Below are 21,890 nucleotides of genomic sequence, written 5' to 3'. Positions count from 1 at the left end.
GCATGTATAGGCATAGCTTCTTGTGAATCAATTAATAATATCTTATATTTTCACTTGGGCTGAAGTGCTTAAGAAACATAATCCCAATCTAGGGTCAACTGTGAAAAACCAAAAATATTAGTTTGCACTAACTGCTGGAGACTTTAATAATGTATATGAATAAACATGGACTCTGTTAGAAAAAAAAAAAGGGGGAAAAAAGGAAATATGAAGATTAGGTATGTAACAATTCTTTGAAATCTGAAATGCTGATCAGCTTTATTCACTGTCATTTGTGTTGTCATTTCTAGCTGAAGTTTAACACAGCAGATGGAATACAGAGGCAATATTGTATGAATGTACTTAGAAATAGATTAAATTTTGAAGGAGTATTTCCATAGTTTGTAATAATATTACTTTATGTAGGTGATAACACAAGCCAGTGGGAGTGTTTCTCATCACACAATCCATACTCAGCCAGTAGGAAAGCAGTTTGACAGAGTAGATGACTTTTTCATTCCTGCTACAACCCTCATCATTACCCATATAAGGTAAGTTTTAACTCAGTTATAATTAACTTTCAAATGAACTATAATGTTGTCTCCAAAGAAAACAAATTAAAAATAACCTTGAAAATGTGAGACCATGCCTCTTCAGTATCACTTGGAAAGACCCTTCTTCATATACAAACTTCATGTGAGTTTAGTTGAATAAAGGCTGTTGAATTTATCAGAACAAACATTTATTAGAATGTGTTATCTTGTTTTTTTCCTTTTCTTATCAAACGTTCAAAAATTCCATTACTCTAGGTACTAAAGTTGAGATGTAATATCACCTGGGGTGTTCTTGAGGAATTGATAACTGTAACATTCCAATAATTCCCTAAATTAGGAGCATAAATCTTCATTTGGAAATGATACTCCCTAATTTCTTCTACACCAGAGCAGTCGCTATATATAGTATTTGTCATGTTGTATTATATATATGTTGCATTAAAGTTTTTCTTTCGATAAACAGTCCAGAAAAGACACTTCGGGAGTTTTAAAAGGAATTATGATACAACATAACTTAAGTCTTTCTGAACTAGAGTCTCTTGCTAATTCTGTTCTGTGTTTTTTTAATCAGGCTATCTGTTTTTAAAACAAACTGTGACTGTATAAACTCTATTTAGAGTGTAAAGCTGTGCAAAACAAGCAAGCTGTGTAAACTCTATTTAGATGCATGCATAAAGTTCTTCTGATTTCATGGGTGCTGAGTAAATGAAATTCTTACATGTTAAAAATGGTTTGTGCTATAATCCATACTGTAAAACACTAAGTTCTTGGGACTTTAGTTATTTCTCTCAGTGAATGTAGGATTGCTTGTATGTCCAAGGAATAGACAACTTTGGCTGCGATAGAAATATACCAAGTGTGGAAAACTGGAAGGAAGTAACAAGTTGGATTTTAGAGACATATGGGACAAGGAAAGAGAGTGTGAGGAAAAGAGGGCAAAGTTTAATACAGATGTAAAGCAGAAATCTTTTCAGAATTTCACCAATGCCTGTTAAACTAAAATCTATTTCTATTTTTCTTCCTCAAAATGCATTAGTAGGAATGTGAAATTTCACTTTCCTTTAATGTTTTCTGTAACATTTCTACCCATAGGGTAGAAAAATTCTGCCTTCTAGGATTTGTACATCTGAATCTTACATTAATAGTTATTAGCACTTTGTATGCTTAGGACTGTTAGGTTATTAGCAAAGTGACACAGATATATTTCAGTGCAAATGACCTCAGCAAATAATTAACTTACTTGCTTATTGTGCCCTTCTAAGTTCAAGTATCTACAGAAATGCTCTAATTAGGATGATTCTAACTTTCCTTCAGTTATGAGAAGGCATCATTCATGTTTAGCTAAAATCTCAAATCATATATATAAATATGCATCTCCATCCAAAAAGATTTTAGTCTCAAAAAAGATTTAGTCTTTTTTAAAAGTGAAAACATCAAATTTAGGGTGATTTTACAATTGGTTCCAGAATTTACTCTAAAATATGTGCCTGTGAAGAATCTAGTCTATATCAAAAAAAGAAAAAGAAAATTTTTAGTTTTCTACAAAACTTTTAACAAGTAAATTAGCAATCAGCCATATGCACTTTAAAAGGAATGTGTAAATTAATATGTTTGAATAGGAATTGACTCTAAGTACCATTACTGCCACATTGCTTTAAATAAGTAGATAAATGCACATTGTGTTCCTAACCTCAGCCATAGAAAACCATTAAATAATTCTGCTACATTTGGAGCAGGCATGCTTTGAGAGAACAGAAGCTACTACTTCATAAACTACCAGCATTAGGGGTACTACCCTTCTGACTAGTTGATTTTGATGTTTATTGCTAAATTATTGCCCTAGGGAGGGCAAATTTGTTCAGCTTTATCTTTAAGGGAATTTACAGCTGGTGATTCCTACCTGCATAGCTCCCTAATCCATTGCCAAAGACTGCATTAACAGAAGAGGGCAGTTAGTGATCTACAATGACTGATTCAGTTGTCTCCTTGGACAGTTTTTTAAGCCAAGGGATCCTGTTGCACATTTGTATGTGATATTAAATGAATTAAAGTTACATTAATGTGTGCAAGTCTTTACAAGTCCAAGACCTGACTGCTGGGGGGGGGGGTGTAGAAAGTTAATCAGTTAACATTTCAATAAATGTTGGCATGACTTAACCATTTTGAAAATATTATACAATGCATCACCAAAAATTGTATTGAATTAGTAAAAATACTTGCTTTGTTTAATGGAATGTAAAATAATTCTATACAGTATAGGCAAGCACATTCATTTGCAAGATACATATTCTTTCATATAGTAATATAATTATTCATGCAGATTTTTGCTATAAAAGGATCAATAGGACAGCACTGATACTTAGATACATTAATTTTCATGTAAATAGGAAAAGAAAGGTATGAAAGATACACAAGGAGGGGAACCAGGAAAAATAGGCCCAGTCCAAAGACAGTGAAGAACTCATTTTGTCAAACTCAATCTATTTGAAATTGGAATTCTGTCTAAATAGGTCAAGTAGTTGTTTTCTGCTGTGTATGGTGAGTCACAACTACCTCCAGCTGAAGAGTCATTTTACCTGTCCTATATGTGAGTTAGGATGAAGGAGAAGATAAAAGAGAAACAAAGAATAAAGAGAAAATCTACAGAATTAGAAAAAGAATATTAAACTTAATTAAACAGTGAAAAAAACAAATTGAACAAGTGACTAAAGGTATACAATGAAGGTGGATATAATTTCAGAATTAGTATAATTATTGTTTTGTAACTTGTGTTTTTTTCAGACTTTTTTTTTTTCAATCACACGCCAAATAAACAACATTGCTGTAGTCTGACATGAGGCCTGTAATATTCTGTCCAATACTTAAACCATAGATTTTGGGTTATGTTGTTCTTAACCAACAAAATCAACTCAACTCCAATTGTTTTTTACCTTCTCATGAACTTTTTAAAAATGCAAAGAATCTTATGTTAGTTTTCTAAAACACTACCTAATTCTGAGCTTCAGATTCTATTAAAAAAAGACTACATACAGAAATTTTGTATTTTTATTTTATGTATTTTTTCAAGAGCTATTTTTGTGAAATCACTCAGTTGTTAAAGAATTTGCCTTTCATAAAAAGTCTGGCCTTCAAGTACTTAGTTGTTTTTTTGTTGTTGCTTAAATGAAAATGAACCACATGAGAAATGTGTCAGGAAAGTTTTTGAATTAATTGCATCAGAAAAATCCATCAAAGTAGTAGTGATAAAGAAAGAAAACTTGTCTGTTAAATCTAAATTGTCACCAGTCAACAATAAAAAACCTCAAGAGCAGCATGTGTTTCTGTAGAATGTGATGCAATGAATATAAAGCTTTAACTTATTGCTATTTGGTGCTTATTCTAGTCAGGGGAGCATTTTATGAGTGTGAATAGTGAAAGACAGAAAGAAGGGAAATAAACACACTGGCTGAATTAGCTGATACAGATAACTGCTCAAGGGACCTATTTGCTCTTTTTTAGAAGTCAGTTCCAGTGCAACACCAGACCTTTCCAGAAAAAAAAGGAAAGCTTTCTGCAGCCAGGTGCATTTGTCACCTGTAAAACTAAAATTTTGAGTGACATAATCCTTTTGCAACTGCAAGCCATTTATAGGTGGACAGGGTGGAATCTGTTAATCTGTTATAAACTATACAGATCCCAAGTCGTGTTCCCCCCCACCCCGCCAAATTATTTCTGGAGAAAATATATACAAAGCTTATTCCCTTTGTAGATGGACCTTTTAAAAATTGAGTACATATATTTTCAATAGTTGGCATTATACATTTAATGAGAAGAAAATTTTAATCACTGAACTACTCTTTGTGCCAAAGCAGTTCATTGCAACCAATGATCATGTCCTTAATTGTCTGCTAACACCCATTTCTTATCATAAAAATAGATATTTGCAATTAGTTTGTGGGATGGCTGCAAAAAGATGACTTGTACAATACTCATGAAAGTATATTCTCAGAAGCCTAAGGAGCAAAAGAGCTGATTATTTCAGCTCCACTGTTCATAAATTGAAGTGAACAAAAGATAATTGGAATAAATTAAGGTCTATCATTACACCGCTGAAAAATGTTTCAAAAGCAATATTAAATGAACTCACTGTAATGGAGTCACTCTAACTTTTTAGATGTTTTAATCTATTAGCAAGTATTTTAAATGTTATATAGTTACCTGATTTAACAAGTGGAAGAATGAACGATCGACCCATTGGTGAGGAGGCTCAGGATCCGAATAAAGTTAAATGTTCTCAGTTTGAATCTTTATCTCTCTTATTTCTCTGTTGTGTAGGATAATAGGGGAAACAGTCTTTCTGAAATTATGCTTATTCATTTGCACAACACATTCCAAAAACTAATCTTTTTTAAAGAGGTAATTGGAATGTGCTGCCAATACGTCCTTGTGAACCTTCATAAATGAAACCTACGTTAGGGTGGTGATTCAGTACTTTCAGAAGTTTGGATTCAGAATTCCACACTTCATTCCAGAGTTTAAGCCCATACAGTGGTGTGAAGTAGTTGGACTGTCAGAGCATTTTCAGTATTTGTATGAAAATAAGCACACAGAAAATACTTTATTTCAAAAATCCTACATAATCAGAAAGAACTTTCTTTTCAAATGATTTGCATGTCAAAAAAAAAAAAGATAAATGCTGAGCCAACTATAGACAAAAGAGGTGGAATTAATTTGGGAGGTTGAATATTTAATGTAGCCAATGTGATTTAGCTCAAAGATAAGAGACAATTTAATATTTTACAAATTAAATTAACAAGCCCTATTAGGGGAGTATCATGTTTGCACACAGTTCTTATTCTTTAAGCTATAAATGTATGTACTTCTACAGGGGAAGTAACTTGAAAGCTTGAGGATTTGGAGAAAGGAGCTCCATAGCACCAGGGCAATCAGTGAAGATGTAGCAAGTAACTGCAATTTCTAATGACTGTGGAATCTTTCAGTGATTCCTCCAAGGCAGCACAGCACACAATGGAGGTCTGTTTGGGTTAGGGGCTCTCACTGTGCCATCTCGCATCTCTGTAAACCCTGTCTTTGTGAGCGTAGCGCTAGAAGGAAAACCTGTAGTCCTTCTTTTCCCCTCTCTGTGTATTTCCCTCTGGCAAAGGAGGTCCCTTTTGGTCCATAAGTGTGTTCTTTATGAAAAACAAACTCATAGGAACTTGTGGGGAAGAAGGAGGGGAGACAGCAAAAACTATTCTTCTGCCGTGAATAGTGATTTTTACAGCATCTTCGTTCTAAAGGGAATATGAAGAACTAACAGATTAAGAGATTCAGTTTTCAGCCCTGAAACTTGTTCAGCTACTAGCACTGGTGATAGCAGGAACATTCTTCTTGTTCTCCTTGCATTTCCCATTTAGTTCAGGAAATAGCCACAGCCTGGCTTAAGTCTATTGGTTTCTACTAAAGCTAAGAGGAGTTTTGCTAAGCTGTAAATGTTTTCCATGTTATATTTTATTTTTTTCCTCTTGCATGTGCAGACATCATTGCAGGAAAAAATTACTTCTAGGATAATATAATCTCTCCCTCTGAAGTAGCCAAACAAACTATTATTACAAATAAATAACTGTAGTACCTATCTTCTGGTACATATCTGCTTTTAAAACATAGCACGTGTCAGTATGTGAAAAGACATTACACAATTAAACACATAAAAATTTAATTGTAAAAAGAAACTAAACCCTGCAAGTATGGGATTAACTGAGCTTCTAGTATCTAGTGATCAGAAGTTATTTTAGTAAATCTTTAATTGCTTATTGGTATTCCAAATAAACCAAATTATAAGGATTCATTTATTAGCTTTAAGGGGCAATCTTAAAATTATGTAATTAACCAATTTTTTATATGTTTGCTGATAAACTTCCAGAGCACAATGATTTAAAATGTTTTGCTGGGTATGCCTCAGATGGAGTGAATTTTCTTCATAGCAACCCATATTATTATGTATTTTTGATTTGTGACTTTGGAATAGTGAAAATTTATTTGCAAATTTTTATTTGTACATTTCTATTTTTGAGCATTTAGAATAATGACATTTAATCTTTTCTATTTGAGGTTATGTTAGAAGCCTCTCTTCTAATGTTTAGTAAAGCTGAGATGCTTGTGTAATTATACGAATCAAAGAGTTTAAAAAAACTTCCAGATCTGCATATGTAGACTGTTTTGCCTATGTACATTCAATGAGTTCCCAACTGTCAGCATACAATTTTTTCTTGTGGATAAACTATTCAAACTTTCATCTTAAACAAACAAACAAAACCTAATAATACAAACCACTAATATCTACAAATTAAACACAGCAACTTCCCATGGTGTGCCTGATTTTTTCTCATGAAGATCTTGCATTTGCAATAGAAATGTTCTCTCTTGTGCTTTTTTTTTTTTTCTGTGCAAAAATCCATCATATTTTTAAATAAAATAAATATCTGTTTGGGTTCAGTTTGGTCATTAGTAAATAAGGAGAAAAAGTAGTTGTGGTACAATTTAGTGTTTGTTCTTTTCAATGTTCATATATCCTCAGATATCACAGTATGGGAGCCTCATTTTATAAATGAAGAAAAGACCTTTTGGGACTGTTTTGACATAGATAATTTATCACCTTTGCAGTCCTTATCTCTATCTCATTATTCATTTTCTACTAGTACCGACTATTTCTTTTGGCATATACAAATTTGGCTGTGCATTCCATAAGACATCTGCCCACCTGGCTGTTACCGTATTTTCTGGCCAAATTACAATTCTATCCTTCCTCGTACTGACATTCAGGGCTATCTTTAGGATTGTATTTTGTACACTGTGTCAGTATAGCTAACCCTTTACTTGGCTTTCATTTTTTTCAAAAATGAAGTGATTTTTTGTTGTTGTTGTTAAATTGCTTGCTCTCCTTTCCTAAAATGTACAAGAAAGAAAACCACATTTGCTGCCAATGTACAAAGACTATTTTTGCCGAGGAATTAGTTCTTTTATGATAAAATGCAAATAGTTTCATGTATTCCTGGATTCTAAAAATGTAGAAACCAAAATGTTTTCCTTTGTCATAAAATGTCTTGGATTATTTTCTTTTGAATACTGTAATCATTGGACAACAATTTCCAGTAATGAAAAAGTCTGTTTCATATACTTCTGTTGTGTTTTATGAGGGAAGCCTCAGACAATTCATAGACTCTGGCATCACTAGTACCCTGAAAGATCAGGGCTTATCCCTATCCTGTGCAAATGTATACTAAATATGAATGGAAAACACTGGACTAACTGGTCCATGTTATAACAAGTGTGCTCTTCCTGCAAGACCGAAAAAAAAAAAAAAAAGTGTCTGAAGAATCCGCCATTGGGCCAGCTATGGCAAAATCTTCCCAGCTGTTCCTTAACATAGGTCATTTGAAGATATTCTTCAATATACACTCCATCTCCCTCCAATAGATCTCTAGTGAAATATAATTTAAATACTCTGCAGGTACAGTCTTACACTGAAGTAGGGAGAGGGGGTAAAGACCTGGCATCAAATTCCATTTTTCATCAGAACTGATCTTTTTATTCATTTAACAGAAATGGTAGCAATGATGTTGTTATATGTTGAAATTACTCATTTTCCAACAGGGCAACCTCACAACATTCTGTTCTGCGTTTTTTAATTTTCTTATTCTTGAGTTATTTTCCCCATTCCTATTTCTTAGGACTGGCATGTTAAGATTTCAAAGGTATGTTATAATAGTCACATGTTACTGATGCAAATATTATTTATATCTTTTCAAGTTGGAGTCTTTATTTACAGTGATAGGAAGATGCTTTGTGCTTAACACTTATACACAATTATATGGGAGAGCCTTTTCTGCTGCAAAACAGAAATATGAAGCAAGAGTTCTTAGTGTCATAAAGAACAGAAACAAAATCAGGGAAACAAACTTCAAAGGTCAAAGACTGTTGTAGTACCCAAAAGTAAAACAACTTTTGTGCTGATGAGCAATAGCCAACAGGCAAAATCCACTTAGCCTTTTGTTATCATCAAGCAACCATTTCTGAACTGCAGAAATTAAAGAAAGGTCTTTTCTCAGCAACCTGCCAGAAATGAACTATTCCAGGAACAATCATTTTGTAGGTCCTGAGGGGAAGACCGGTATGCCCTTGCAGTGCTGACAGTTTTTGAAATCAGAAACCCTTCAAAAATGAAAAAAGTGTTTTTTATCTAGAGATAAATATTTTATTTGTGCAATATGCTACAGCAGTTGTAATAGGAAATGACCATAAAAAATGTATTTTGAACTTTTTTAAAAAGAGTAATTTAAAAGTGAGGAAAATTAACTCTGTGATATTTCAATGGTATGACTGCAAGGCCTCTATGAAGTGAAGGAAATCAGTGAAAACAGTCTTTCTGAGAATCATCCATGTATGGATATAAAGTAAAGAATGATTTTAATACAAGAAATAATGGTTACAGAGCTGTTTGTCAAGTTCTTAGAAAATCCACAGTTACAAGGAAGAGTGCATCTTTTTTTTGTGTGTGTGTGTGTGTGTGTGTGTGTGTTTGTTACTGACAAAAACTCAAAAGACCACTGAAAGCAATTGATGTGTATACCACTAAGAAACAGTTCTTCGGCCAATTTATTTTTCCTTTCCTTGCTGATAGTCTCATTCTCCAGAACTACAATGGATAATTTCATTTCATCAGAAAAAAAAAAAAAAGGCTTGATATATAACACATTTTTATTTTTGAATTTTGCTTAAATACTAATACTTTCCCATGTTGCCAGATTAGAAGATCTTTATAGAGTCAGGGACCACCCTGATCCTCTAACAGACTGTTCATGGGAAGTTAATGGTATTTACTTGGAGTTCCAGGAAACTTTTGATCATCAGATTTGATCAAGCTTTGTAGCAATAAAACTATATCTTCCCATGTTGTTTTTTAGCATAAATTCTGAATAAAGGTCTCTAAAATATAGAATACGGAGTAGTTTTAAAGATGTATGTTATTCACGTGGGATAAAGTAGGTAATGTTTATTACTGTTTCCTTGAAAACTTCTGTTTTGCCCGACAATACTGTTTTTTTGCTTTGTGTACAAATAGTTTTGATTATAGCTCATCTAGTTCTCTTCTTTTTCTTTGACTTGGTTTCTGCTTTGAGAACATCATTTTCCCAAAGTGTTTGATCTTAGATCTCTCTTTACAAAAAGTCTATTAACTTGAGTGGAGTAATCTGTGAGTGTAGGGCCAGAAACTGAAAGGAAAAGGGGACATTGGTGTATACATAATCATCATTTTCTACTCTATCCATCTTTCCATGACAAATACAGTTTTATGTTAAAGTATTCATAAAAATAATTTAAAAACAAATTAATCCCCATTTCTAGCAAATTATTTCTTAGGCTTTTCTTGTGTTGTTATGACTTTTTAACTTGTGTTTACATGTTTCCTGTTTTATAGTAAATGCAGTTGCATTCATAAGTAATGTCTATTTCTTGTCTATAGGAAGAAAATAACAACATAAAGGCAGCAAAGTTGTGAATACAATGCTTGTTGGCAGCTCCATCCTAGCTTCTTGCTTGGCTGTTGTTTTTAAATTAGTTTGCTCTGTCTGAATGGTGGAAAAAATGGTACCTTGCAAAAACTGTTCTAAAGATGCGTTCATATAATCATAAACTAACCCGAGTTGGAAGGGACCCACAAGGATAATCAAGTCCAACTCCTTGGACCGTGGAGTCCAACTACTGTCTCCACACAGGACCGCCCAAAATCAGACCATATGTCTGAAAGCACTGTCCAAACTCTTTCTGAATTCCAGCAGGCTCAGTGCTGTGACCACTGCCTTGGGGAGCCTGTTCCAGTGCCCGGCCACCATCTCGGTGAAGAACCTTTTCCTAACACCCAGCCTGAATGTTCCCTGTTGCAATTTCATGCCATTCAGAATTCACATGATTTCAATATCAACATTAATGCAGATTCACATGCATTATCAGAATTCACATGATTTTGAAACATTGTATGGAGTATCTGGTGCATTATTAATTTATACTTTACTCAATTAGAACTTCCAATTAAAGTAATGTCACATATTCACTGATTCTGTAGCTGCAGATCTTAGTATTATCTTTCATTCTGAATAACTATTGGAGATGCAGTATTATTATAGGATGAAATGAAGATGTTTGGTTGCAGCAAATGAGGGTAAAGCGTGTTTATACAAGGCTGCCCTAAAGTCTGCCTTGGGTTTGAATTCTTTACAGACCTTCACTTTAGTATGCTTTGCCCAGTATCCTTGCACAAAACTCTGTGTTATGCACACAATGAATAAAGGTAAAACAGATGAGGCCCAACTGTATTATAATTAATTAAGGTACCACTGCCTGAGTAGGCTAATATTTTTTCCTGGGTTATTCACACAGGATGGATGCTATAGAATGAGAAAAACTGTGTAACATGACTGTCTCAATATCTTAACACTGGGAAATTATGCTTTTTACAAATCTTGGTATTATGTAAAAATAATTGTATTAATGGAAGCAACTGTGTTGTTACGAAATATGGTTCTTATATGTAGAATTGTAGACGGACAATGCCTAATTGTCAATCCAATTGTAGAAAGACAATGACTAAGCTGGATACTAAATGCATGATATACCATTCCCTTGCAGAGTTTTCATAGTTGTCTGCACAAACAGATATGCTTTTAAAAGGTATGTTTTTAAAAAAAGGAAATTTCATAAAATTTTAAAATCAGTAGATATAGTATAATTTGAGTCACATCCTATTTGAAAAATATTTGTTATGATTTGTATATGCAATGTCTAAATGAGAGATGTTAAAAGTCATAAGATGTAATTTCACCTTGACCTTTTGCAGTAGACAATACTCAGACATAGTGATAAGCAAAGTTACCTTTGGAAAATTCATTGAGAAATGTTGCCTACAATTCTTAGAGCTCTGCAGAACCCTAAGGAGATAAAATTGAAAGACAAACTTTGGAGTGAGTGGTTTGTTAATTTGGTGGGTGGGTTTTTGTTGTTGTCTCAAGCCTCTTGACTTGAGAAAATTTGAAGTTGATCATTATAGTTGGAAAAATACACTTTTTTGAAAGTGAAGTGTATTCATGATGTTGTACTAGAACTACCCTTTTAGAGTGATGAAGAGATCCCTGAAAATCCAAAGAGGGGATATTCTCACTGGTTTTAACTCTTTTTTGCATGGAGACATATTGTATATATACTGACATACTGTATATATACTGACATATACTTACTCTGTATCTAGTGACTGAGGGTAGTGCTAGCTGCTCCTCTGAGCAAGACTTTTAATTTCTGACCAAAAAGGACAGCTTTAATAACCCGTACAGCTATGTGGTACCTGAACGTGTTATAATAGCTAGGAGAAACAGAAAATCACATTTCAAAGTTTTCAAACTCTAGCTTTTACTTTCATCCTGATGTAATGTTAGTCAATTAAACTTCAGTTTTCTGGTTTCTGCAAATTTCTGGTAAGTCTATTTTGGGATATAATGTTTTCTTTTGGATAGAACACCTATGGTGAGCCTGATGCTCAGGAGGTAGGCAGGTAGATTTAGGTGTGAAAATCCATTGCATCTATGCATCTATGGGTGCAAGCTCTCTAGCTTCTGCTACAGTTAATGGAGGTCTAGTCTGTACAGGTAGAGGAATCTAGATGGCAATTTTGCTCATCCCCTCAAGGGCTCCTGTGCTAGTCAACTGAACAGATTCTCTAGGCTGCTGACAAAAATAGCAGCTTGAAGACTTAACCTGTGTTATATATTTATAGTTATATATTATATCTATTTAAATGTAAGCATCTACCAGAAAGGAATCCCACCTGTTTTTTTTTTTTTTGTAACAAGGAGATAATGTGAGACTGAACTATCATAGTGACAATTTTTCAACCTACTTACTGACTGCTGATGTGATTTTAGAGGAAAGAAGCAGCTGTGCTTTGTTACAATTGCAGATTTTTTTTTATATATATATATTTTTATATTTCAAAGCAGTAAGGATGTAAACATAAATGGATTGATATATGTGGAAGAGCCACTTAGGGTTAAGCCATGTATTGGTTTTGTCCCTTTTGATTTCCTAGTTCATATATCAATTTTTAATAAACTGATGAACAGATTATAAAAAACGTAATACTTAAATGACATGGGCCATTGTGGCAGTATAATCCTTTTGCACATGTGCATAGTCTAAAGTACACTTTTTTTTCTTTTGGATTTAAGGTGTGTTATTACTTGAAATCCTTATCAGAACCATCCAAAATTTAGTTTTGTGTGGCTTCAGATCTGTTACTGCCATTCTAGATGAAGGTATAAATGTGCTGCCTCCCCTTAGGATTAAACATGAACATTTTCATGACAGCTTATGAACTGGACTGTTGGATGTTTGTATATCAGTCATAGGTTTACTGCTCACTGTTTTTTCATACAGGTTTATAGTTCCATAAATCTGGATACTAAATCCAATTTTTAAAATACATTCTAGCAACTGAGCAGCAAGACTTGTTTCTGTTCTAGCTATAGCATTAAAACAAGTAAACCCATTTGTACTACACTGTGCATTTTTCTAGTAAATACAAATGTCACTACTGTTTAAGAAAAAATATATTTCATGTCAATTATCATATGAAGTTCATCTGAGAGCAATTTTTCTGGTATGTTACGTTGCATAACACTGAAGTTTCTCATTTACAGCAAACAGAAAAATAAATAAAAATTAGAAGCATATCTAAGTAGAAAGGAGAAAACAGTGCTTTAATAAATTATGGTCTTGAATGTAGGTTATGAGACTCTAGAAATAATCATTTATAGCATGTTAACTTTAGTTTTTACAATTATTGTAATTATTCTTTTCTTAAATATGTGTGTCTGTTTGTTTTTCCCTATTAAAATTAGGAAAACAAGGTATTCATCCGTACAGACTTCATTGCTGAAAAATACGTTTCAAAGTTGGTACCTTTTAGGATATTCTCTCTGCCTCTTTTAAGTTAGTTTAGAGAAGTAATATAATTTATCTGTCTCAATTTCTCTTCATCTAGGTACTGTAAAACTCAATGGTTTTCACAGAAAACTGACTCCTTGTAGTGGGTTGGCCTGGCTGTCAGCTGAACCCACCACCCAACTCCCTTTCCCCTGTTGGGATGGGGGAGAGAGAATTGGAAAGGCAAAAGTGAAAAAACTCGTAGGTCAACATAAAGACAGTTTAATAAGTGAAGGAGTTGGGGGGGGGGTGGGGGGAGGGAGATGCAAAAGCTATCACTCACCACAAGCAGACCAGTGCCTAGCCAGTTTTCCAAGCATTGGCTACTCTGGAAATAATTTTATTGCTGAACATAATGTTCTATGGCAGAATATCTCTTTGGTCAATTGGAGTCAGCTGTCCTGGCTGTATCCCAGCCTCTTGTCCACACCCAAACCTACTTGCTGGGGGGGGGACCAAGTGAGAAACAGAGAAGGCTTTGCTACTTTGTCAGCACTGTTCAGCAACAACTAAAACATCAGTGTTCTGTCAATGCTCTTTTGGTCACCGATCTAAAACAAAAACACCATGTGGGCTGTTGTAAAGAAAATGAACTCCATCCCAGCCAAGCCCAATGCACTCCTCATATGAAAGGTGCTATAGAATTACTAAGTATAATTACTCAGATTTTTCTTTTCTAACTGTTCATCGGAACAAATAGTTGTGACAAATTTTTTTGTGGAAAATCTTCAATATTGTTAATTCTTTAAAATCTGGCATTAAAATCTTTATTATTCATACATATGGAGTAAATGAAGAAAGAAAATTTCAGATTTCATAGTTCTAGTATATACTCCAATTGGAGTGACATGCCCACAGGCTACAGCTTCCCACTTGCATTAACTGTAAAATGATTCAAAATGTGAAAATTTGGTCTCATATACTTCAGACTTGAATTGCATGAGTTCCCAGTATGCACTCTGACAAACACCTTTATATGCTGCCAGATATTGTGCATGATGTCACTGCGTAGAAAAGACATGAGTGTTGAGATTCTCATAAATATTGATCAGAGTTTAATGAACAGTGGGAGGCTTCTGCATATCAATCTATATGAGAGGAAATTTTGCATTAAATACACCACCATCTATCTATAAATCATTTGGGAAATGTGAAGTTACTCTGAAGTATCACTTGTTCTCCAACAACCTAATCATAAAAAACAGGATAACAGCACACAGGTGACAAACACAATTTCATTGTTTGACTATGAGTGGCTGAATTTTTTTAATCCTTCTAGTAAACTAAGGGCTTTTGAAAAGTTATTGGATTATGGTAGCTTTGGGGGTTGAATTCAGATATCCACAGAACAGAATGAAACGTAACGTATTAGTGCAAACTTCTTTACACAGATTTAATAGTCTTGCTTTACTTTAAAGGGAGAGGGAAAAAACAAACAAAAAAACAGCATAATGAAAGCTCAGCCTATTACTTCCTGACTGTTTTACTGAGATCTCCAGTAAAATTCTCTTACTAATATCAGTTTTGTGAAATGTTCCCACTGCATTGGGACTATAGACGCCATTGGAAGACAAGATTTTAATACATTACACTGATAATTCATTGCTTATAGCTCTGGTAAATTACACTCTTTTACTCCACATGGCCTTTTTTGGATCAGAGCTAACCCGTGTACTCCAAAGCTTCCTTTAATCTTGGCGACTTGCAGTACTGTTTTCTGACAAATTTGGAAAATAATGTGTTCTTTTAGTTATTCTTACCACCTCACCAGAAAGACAAAGCACAAGTTGACAACAAAAGTACAGTTAACAATCTTGACATTGGCATGTCAAGAGGTTCTTTATGCTAGACAGAAGGGAAGTATGGATGGATTCACCTCGTTGTTAGAAAGCAGGAATTAGTTTATTGGACAGTGGGCTAAAATTTATTTGCAACTGATCATTGCTGTATGCAAGCAGGCCACTTTTTGAAGCAGGACTCTATGATCAATGACTGTCCCTACAAGCTATCCACCAATATCTTCTATATTTAAATCAATAAACTTGAAAGGAATGACCATCCCAGCCTTAGAACATCTTTCTTCCTAAGTGAAATTATGTCTGTTATAGTTGTATAGTTATATTACCCAAACAAGTAACAAACTTCCTGAATTTGGAAATTAATATGTTGTAGAGGGACTTTTTTTTTTCTTAATTGTCTTTGGTCTGTGAGATAAGATACTATGTCAAATCAAAATTAAATTCATAAGATTTGAAACGCTTAGCTCCTTCTTAAAATCTCAGCATCAGATGCCTGTGTTGTATGAGGTTAAAATCTACTGTACTGATGCTATTTTATTTGTGTGAACAAAGACAAAGAATTAATGTTTCTTATATTCATAAGCTTGAAAAGACCATGAGAACATCTTTTCTGACTTTTTAGGAGTTGGACTCAATGATCCTTATGGGTCCCTTCCAACTCGGGATATTCTATGATTCTGTGATTTCTGTGCATACCATAGATTTTACACATTTCAAATAGTAATTGAGAAATGTAGATAGTGAATCGGATATTTCTAAATCTGCATCTACTTGGGCTTGGTCAAGTCTCCCAAAAAGAATAGTCTTTACCTGGAGATTCCCACCAAAGAAAATTAATCACCTCTATAGTAGATTTTTGCAATATGTTATCATCCCCATTGTTAGAAAAATGCATGTTTCTAATTTTAATTTGTCTAGTTTCACTCTGTAATCATTATTATACTTTCTTTGTGAGATTAAAGATAGCATTACTAAACAGTATGTTCTCTCCATTAAGGTATATGTACAAGTTGTAAATAAGTCACATCTAAATTATATCTTTCTTAAGCTAAATATGTTGAATTCTCTCAGGCTCTTGCTTAAAAATATCCTATCTTGCTTAAAAATATCCTTCAAATAATTTTAGATTTTTAAAATAATTTTAAATAATTTTAGATGTGTTACCCCATTTTTTAAATATTCCTTTTAATTTTAATTTTTATTTTTTTAATATCAGAAATAAAGCAACATGAAACGTTCTGGCTTTGGTCTTCCCAATGTATAATACAGATACAAGACTTCTGCATTATTCTAACCTCTCCCTGTATATTACTCCAAGGACTGTAGGAGGAAGTTTGGTTCTTTTTGACTCCTTAGACTCAGATCTCATATTGACCTGCTTGTCTGCCATCCATTTTATTATTTCCCTGAGATGTGTATCAAGCTAATCAGCTTGCAGCTTGCTGATGCCTGACTTGATCTTTTGAATATTTCAATAATCCTCTTCCAGACTTTCCAATTCTTTCTTTTATTCTGAGATTTATTAAAATGTTAAGAGCTAGTAAACTCTTCCAACATTCTCAGGAGAAATTATCTAATCTGACAGATAGATGTATGTTCCTAAAAATAATAATAAAAAAAAATAATCCACAGCTGTTTATCATCTTCCTCAGTTGCTATTGGCCTAGAAAATATAACCTCATCTTTATGTTGCAAAAGTGTTTTTTTTTTCTCTCTCATTTTTCCTCTCAGTACTTTACAATATCAGACATGGAATCTTTAGCTTTTTTTTTTTTTTAATCAATTTTCTTCACTTCCCTTTTTCCGTTCTGCATTTTCCCTTCAGAACTTGCATTACTTTTCCCATGCTTATGCCGCTGCTAGCAATTCTCATAGACTAAGAACCAGGCATACAAACCTCACAGGCACGTGAACAAGTAGACCTCTCTCTTGATTTGTTCAGCTTCTCAAAAGCCCAGCCACATAGCTCTTACTGAGCAGGCAGGCAAGCAAATATATTAAACACACAGCTTGACAAATTCTTTTTACATCCAAAAAGACTGGCTGCTTTGAAACTCTCCCCCCCAGCTTTTATATGTATTATGGTGTTGTTTGGGTATTTACTTCTGCATCCAGCTTTACTGAATTTTAATTGAGGCACTGAGAAGATAAAGCTGGTATGACAGGTTGAGAAAGAATTAATTGAACGACAATATTGATGAATCACATTAGTTCTATTAAATTACTTTTGGCAGCCATACTTCTGGCTCTAGGGAAGGGCAGGTCCTGGTCCTTCATAAAGATTTGCCAGCTTCCCCCTTTGAACCTTCTCTTTTTCCCCACCCAGTTTCAAAAGCCTAGCTAATTTTGATGCAAATATTATTCCTATAGTCTTATTCAAAAGGATGTATGTTAGTTGTCTGAACTTACTCCTGCATGTATCTTCTAGGACCTCAGCTGCAGTGGTGTGGGTAGCCTGTAGCGTGATCAGTAAAAAAAAAAAGTGTATTGGACTTGAAATGACCTGTATTTTTACTCTGACTTTGCCAGTGGATCATTATATTGCCTTAGGAAAGTCATTCAGCTTTTTACTTCATTTGCTGTGATACTTGTAAAGTGCTTTGAAATCAGTAAAACTCCTACTTAATTTCACTGCATTATTATTCTGCTAGCAAAGCTGAGCTTCTACTCTACTCACTTCTAAAAACATTACCTGGTAGGCTATAGTTTTCCGCATTATATCAGTGCCCAAAGTTGTAAGTTGTTTAAGTTTGAACTAGAAAAAAAAATAAAGCAAAAAGTCTTCATGTTAACATTATAATAAAGTATATTTTTCCTGTGTTAGAGAAATTGCTACATAAAGAAAAAAGGGAAGGAATTTCCATCAAAGCTGTGTTTTCAAATTTCAGAAATAAGCAGGACACAGTGAAGAGCATGGATAGTGGTAAACAATGTTAAGGCTACAAAGTTGAAAATATTTAAAAGCATGAAACTGAGGAATCAGTATAAAGAAATTGTATTAAGCTGCCTCTTGCACACTTTAAGAGATGCATTGTAAATGGGTATTCAGTTATAGCTGATTATCATTAGTTATATGATTAGCTGCTGCAGCAGCGGGAGATTGTAAAATCAAGTATCTTAATAGCTTCAGAGCAAGCAGAGACCGTAAGAATAATAACTTGTGCTCCTAGGAACAACAAATACAGTATCAGGATAAGGCTTTTGCAATCCTGAAGTTGGTTTCTTTGATTTTCAAGCATTTACCTGTGAATTCTGTTACCAAACCTGAAACAGCTTTTTGAATTCTAAGATTAATGTATCCAAGACACTGAAAGCTTTTTACATGTTGGTTTTGGACTGGGAACTAAGTGGTACAAAGAGATATATGAAGTTGCATAAGAAACTAGAATGCTTTGAAAAGTTGTGGTTTAGATACTAGAAATTTAGAAATTATGTATTTTTAGTTGTTTTATGTTTTAAAATGCATAGGTTGATTTGCTCTGAAATAAGCATATGATTAACCCTGAAGATATGGAGACATTTGCATCTAAGGATGTAGACAAACATCCTCTTCTTAACATACTGATACCAGTGAAAACTTTGTTCTGCTCTGGCTCCAAAACTATTTAGTTCAACCACCCAGGTTAATCAACAGACATATTGCATGATTCCAGGATGACTAAATTTATTTTGATGGCGTGTCTTAGGGGTGTTTAATCAAACTACTCAGTGGTAGAATTTAGGGGATCCCTCTGTCAGAGGATGCCACCAGGTTATGAGAAACTGGAGGGATTATGGGTAGTGGCAGCAGCCTCTCCCATTAGTAAAACTGGTTGTTGAATGTAAGTCTTTCCACACCTTCAGCTGATGCAATGTTAGGGAAGTTATGTGAGACCTTATATTTAACTTATATATATATTCATATATATATATATGTATATATATATTCACTGTTTTGATAATCAAAGGTTTTATGCAACCAAAATTATCATAAGCTGCGTGTACCTGTGGTTCAAAAACATATTACAGAGGGGATAATGTTTGAGAGACATAGATTAGTAATTTATTTATTCATCTTGAAATTAGTGACATTTTGAATGCAAAATATCACATAAATTGATCATTAGCACTGTTTAGTAGAGCATTCATAGGCAGGGAAGAATTCTTTGAATCAAAGTGATTTAAATCATTCATTTTAATTGTGATCTAAATCAGAAAGACAGAGTTTATGGTTTAGGTAATTTGTACTGTTTTGCATTTGTATTTTACTTCAGAAAGAAAGGATCATTTTCATTGGTTTAGAATAATCTGTAAAATAAATTGATTCTCAAGCTGCATAAAGATTTCTTTTTGCTTGTCCGGACGATATGCAATACATGAAAGCAATTGTTCAAGGTTTTCTCAAGCTTGAAATACATTTGTTTAGATTTTCAAATCTGTTTTGTGGTAGAAAAATAGTTAAAAATAATTACTTTAAAATTATTTGTGATTTCTGACAAATTCTGATTTCTAATTCTGAAATTTGAATGCAGATGAAAACATACAGTGGAATTTTGAGTAATTTTTCTTAGTTACAATGAAGGTAGAATGAAATGTGCTGGGCACACATAAACAATAAGATATGCCAAATATGCTTTAAGGTGAAGTGAATGATTTCTTTACAGAAAACAATTTTTAGCTCTGTTTTATACAGTTTCTGAAAACAGTAGGACAAACTTTGAAAAGTAATTATATACTTAATCATAGAGGTGTGTGATGGGACTTTCAAAATCACATAACCACTTTTGTATATATTTGTGCACTCCTGAAAGCATCACTTGGATATAAATTCTGGACATAATTGAAAGCAGTTTTGTGAAAGCTTTTTCTTTCCCTTTAAATAAGATTTCCATTTTTTCCCTATTGTTTTTATTGGTATACAAGATACATATACAAAATAATGTTTTCAAACCCAAAATCAACTTAACCAAACTCAAATGAAAAAAATGTTCATTGTGTTCACTATTGAAATTGAGTTCAAGAGTAATTAAGGCAAAAGTCTGCACTGTGCAAAGTACTCATATTTAAATAAATGAAATGATACTGCAGTAGCTGAAAATAGAGTATTTAATGTATTCAGCACATGCCATTGCACTGACCTCAGGTTAGATATTTTCCTTTGTCTTCAGATACCTTTAACTCATTAAAATAAGGAAAAGTGAGAAGGGTTAATCACCATCCTATTCAATTTTAAATTAGTGTAAATGACATCACTAAATGATAGTAAGTAACCTGTCTATTTTTTGTCCCGTGTTACACCATTCCCCAATAATCTGAGATTTTCCCACATGTTCAGTTTCTTCCTGTACAAATGCCCTAACCTCTCTTGCATATGCCAGCCATCTTCTTCCACGCCAGTAGTCCAGTTTTCCTACACATTCATTTTCTATGATTTCTGACCTGCCACCTTGACATGTAACACTATGTGCTAAATCTAAGGCAAAGATGAATTCCTGGTGAGTTCACCTCATGCTTCCTTCTGCAGGAGCATCGTTATCTTCCATTTAGCCACCAATCATCATTCCGTGAAAACTCCCCATGTTGCAACGTCTCCTTCTCAGATGTGGCCAGTGGATTCCAAAGCAGTAACACTGGAGCAGGGCAGGGATGAGGAAATAAGAGTTCTGTGTGTAATGACATGAATCTAATTGCACTAGAAATAGGGCTAAAGATTGACAACATAAACTGGACAGGTTACAAATGTTGGCTGAGTTTATATTGTGTATAATAATGCTAACATGGCATTCTGTTTTTGTTGCTTTTACGTGTTCTGATGTTTCAGTGCTTGATACAGCAATCTAGATATTTGTGGTTGTTGTTGTTTCTTTTTGTTTGTTTGTTTTTCCCACATTTAATATTAATAATGAAGGTAATATTAATGGCAGTGTCTAGCCCTCCATCAGTACTCATGCAGGAAAAAAAAAAAACAACAAACGATTCTACAATTCTATGATCCTATCATACTGAAGTAGGATGCAAGGATTTCTGAAAGTGGGGCTAAAATTAAAAATGTTCTTGAAAATTCTACTAGTTCAGTAGGAAGTACAAATGCAATTCACCCTATCTTACGTCTGAAGAACTGATTGAACAATGTCCTGAAACCTTTCTGCCCGTTTCTTTGGTGGTTCACAGATAACTGAATATGTTGAGGTTGCAAGGTAGAGCGTGAAATTTTGTGCTATTTCCAACAACTCAATTATTGAAAAACTGTGGCTCTCATAGTGCTTCATATGAATAGAATCTGAAAGGTATTTTTAGATTATATATCAGTACACAGTAGCAAGAAAGCTTCATTCTTAGGATCAAAGATTGAGTAAAGTGTTATGTTGAGAAATGTGCCAAAGGAAAACAGCTGTTTTGGAGAAGTGTTGTGAATGCTCTTAGATTATTAACAAAACTAATTTACTTTGACATAACTTCATAATATTTAGAGCAGTGGTTTAGGCATATAAACAATTGATTGTGCAGTCAAAACCTATATGTTACCATTATAGAATATAGTGTATATTTAAAATGTTATAAACATTAA

The 21,890-nt window shown here is 33.7% G+C and overlaps 1 protein-coding gene across 4 annotated transcripts in view; it reads left to right on the top strand.

Annotated features, from left to right (window-relative positions):
* Positions 1-21,890, top strand: part of FSTL5 (follistatin like 5) — a 333,504-nt gene that overhangs the window by 308,522 nt on the left and 3,092 nt on the right. For all 4 annotated transcript variants that reach the window (XM_066996114.1, XM_048076153.2, XM_048076152.2 and 1 more), the window contains one exon: positions 406-530. In XM_066996114.1, the coding sequence (XP_066852215.1) occupies positions 406-530 (125 nt within the window). The remainder of the gene's footprint in view (positions 1-405; positions 531-21,890) is intronic.

This window comes from Anser cygnoides, chromosome 4, assembly GCF_040182565.1.
Source record: "Anser cygnoides isolate HZ-2024a breed goose chromosome 4, Taihu_goose_T2T_genome, whole genome shotgun sequence".
Classification (NCBI taxonomy): domain Eukaryota; kingdom Metazoa; phylum Chordata; class Aves; order Anseriformes; family Anatidae; genus Anser; species Anser cygnoides.
This window is presented reverse-complemented; position numbering and strand designations above follow the sequence as displayed.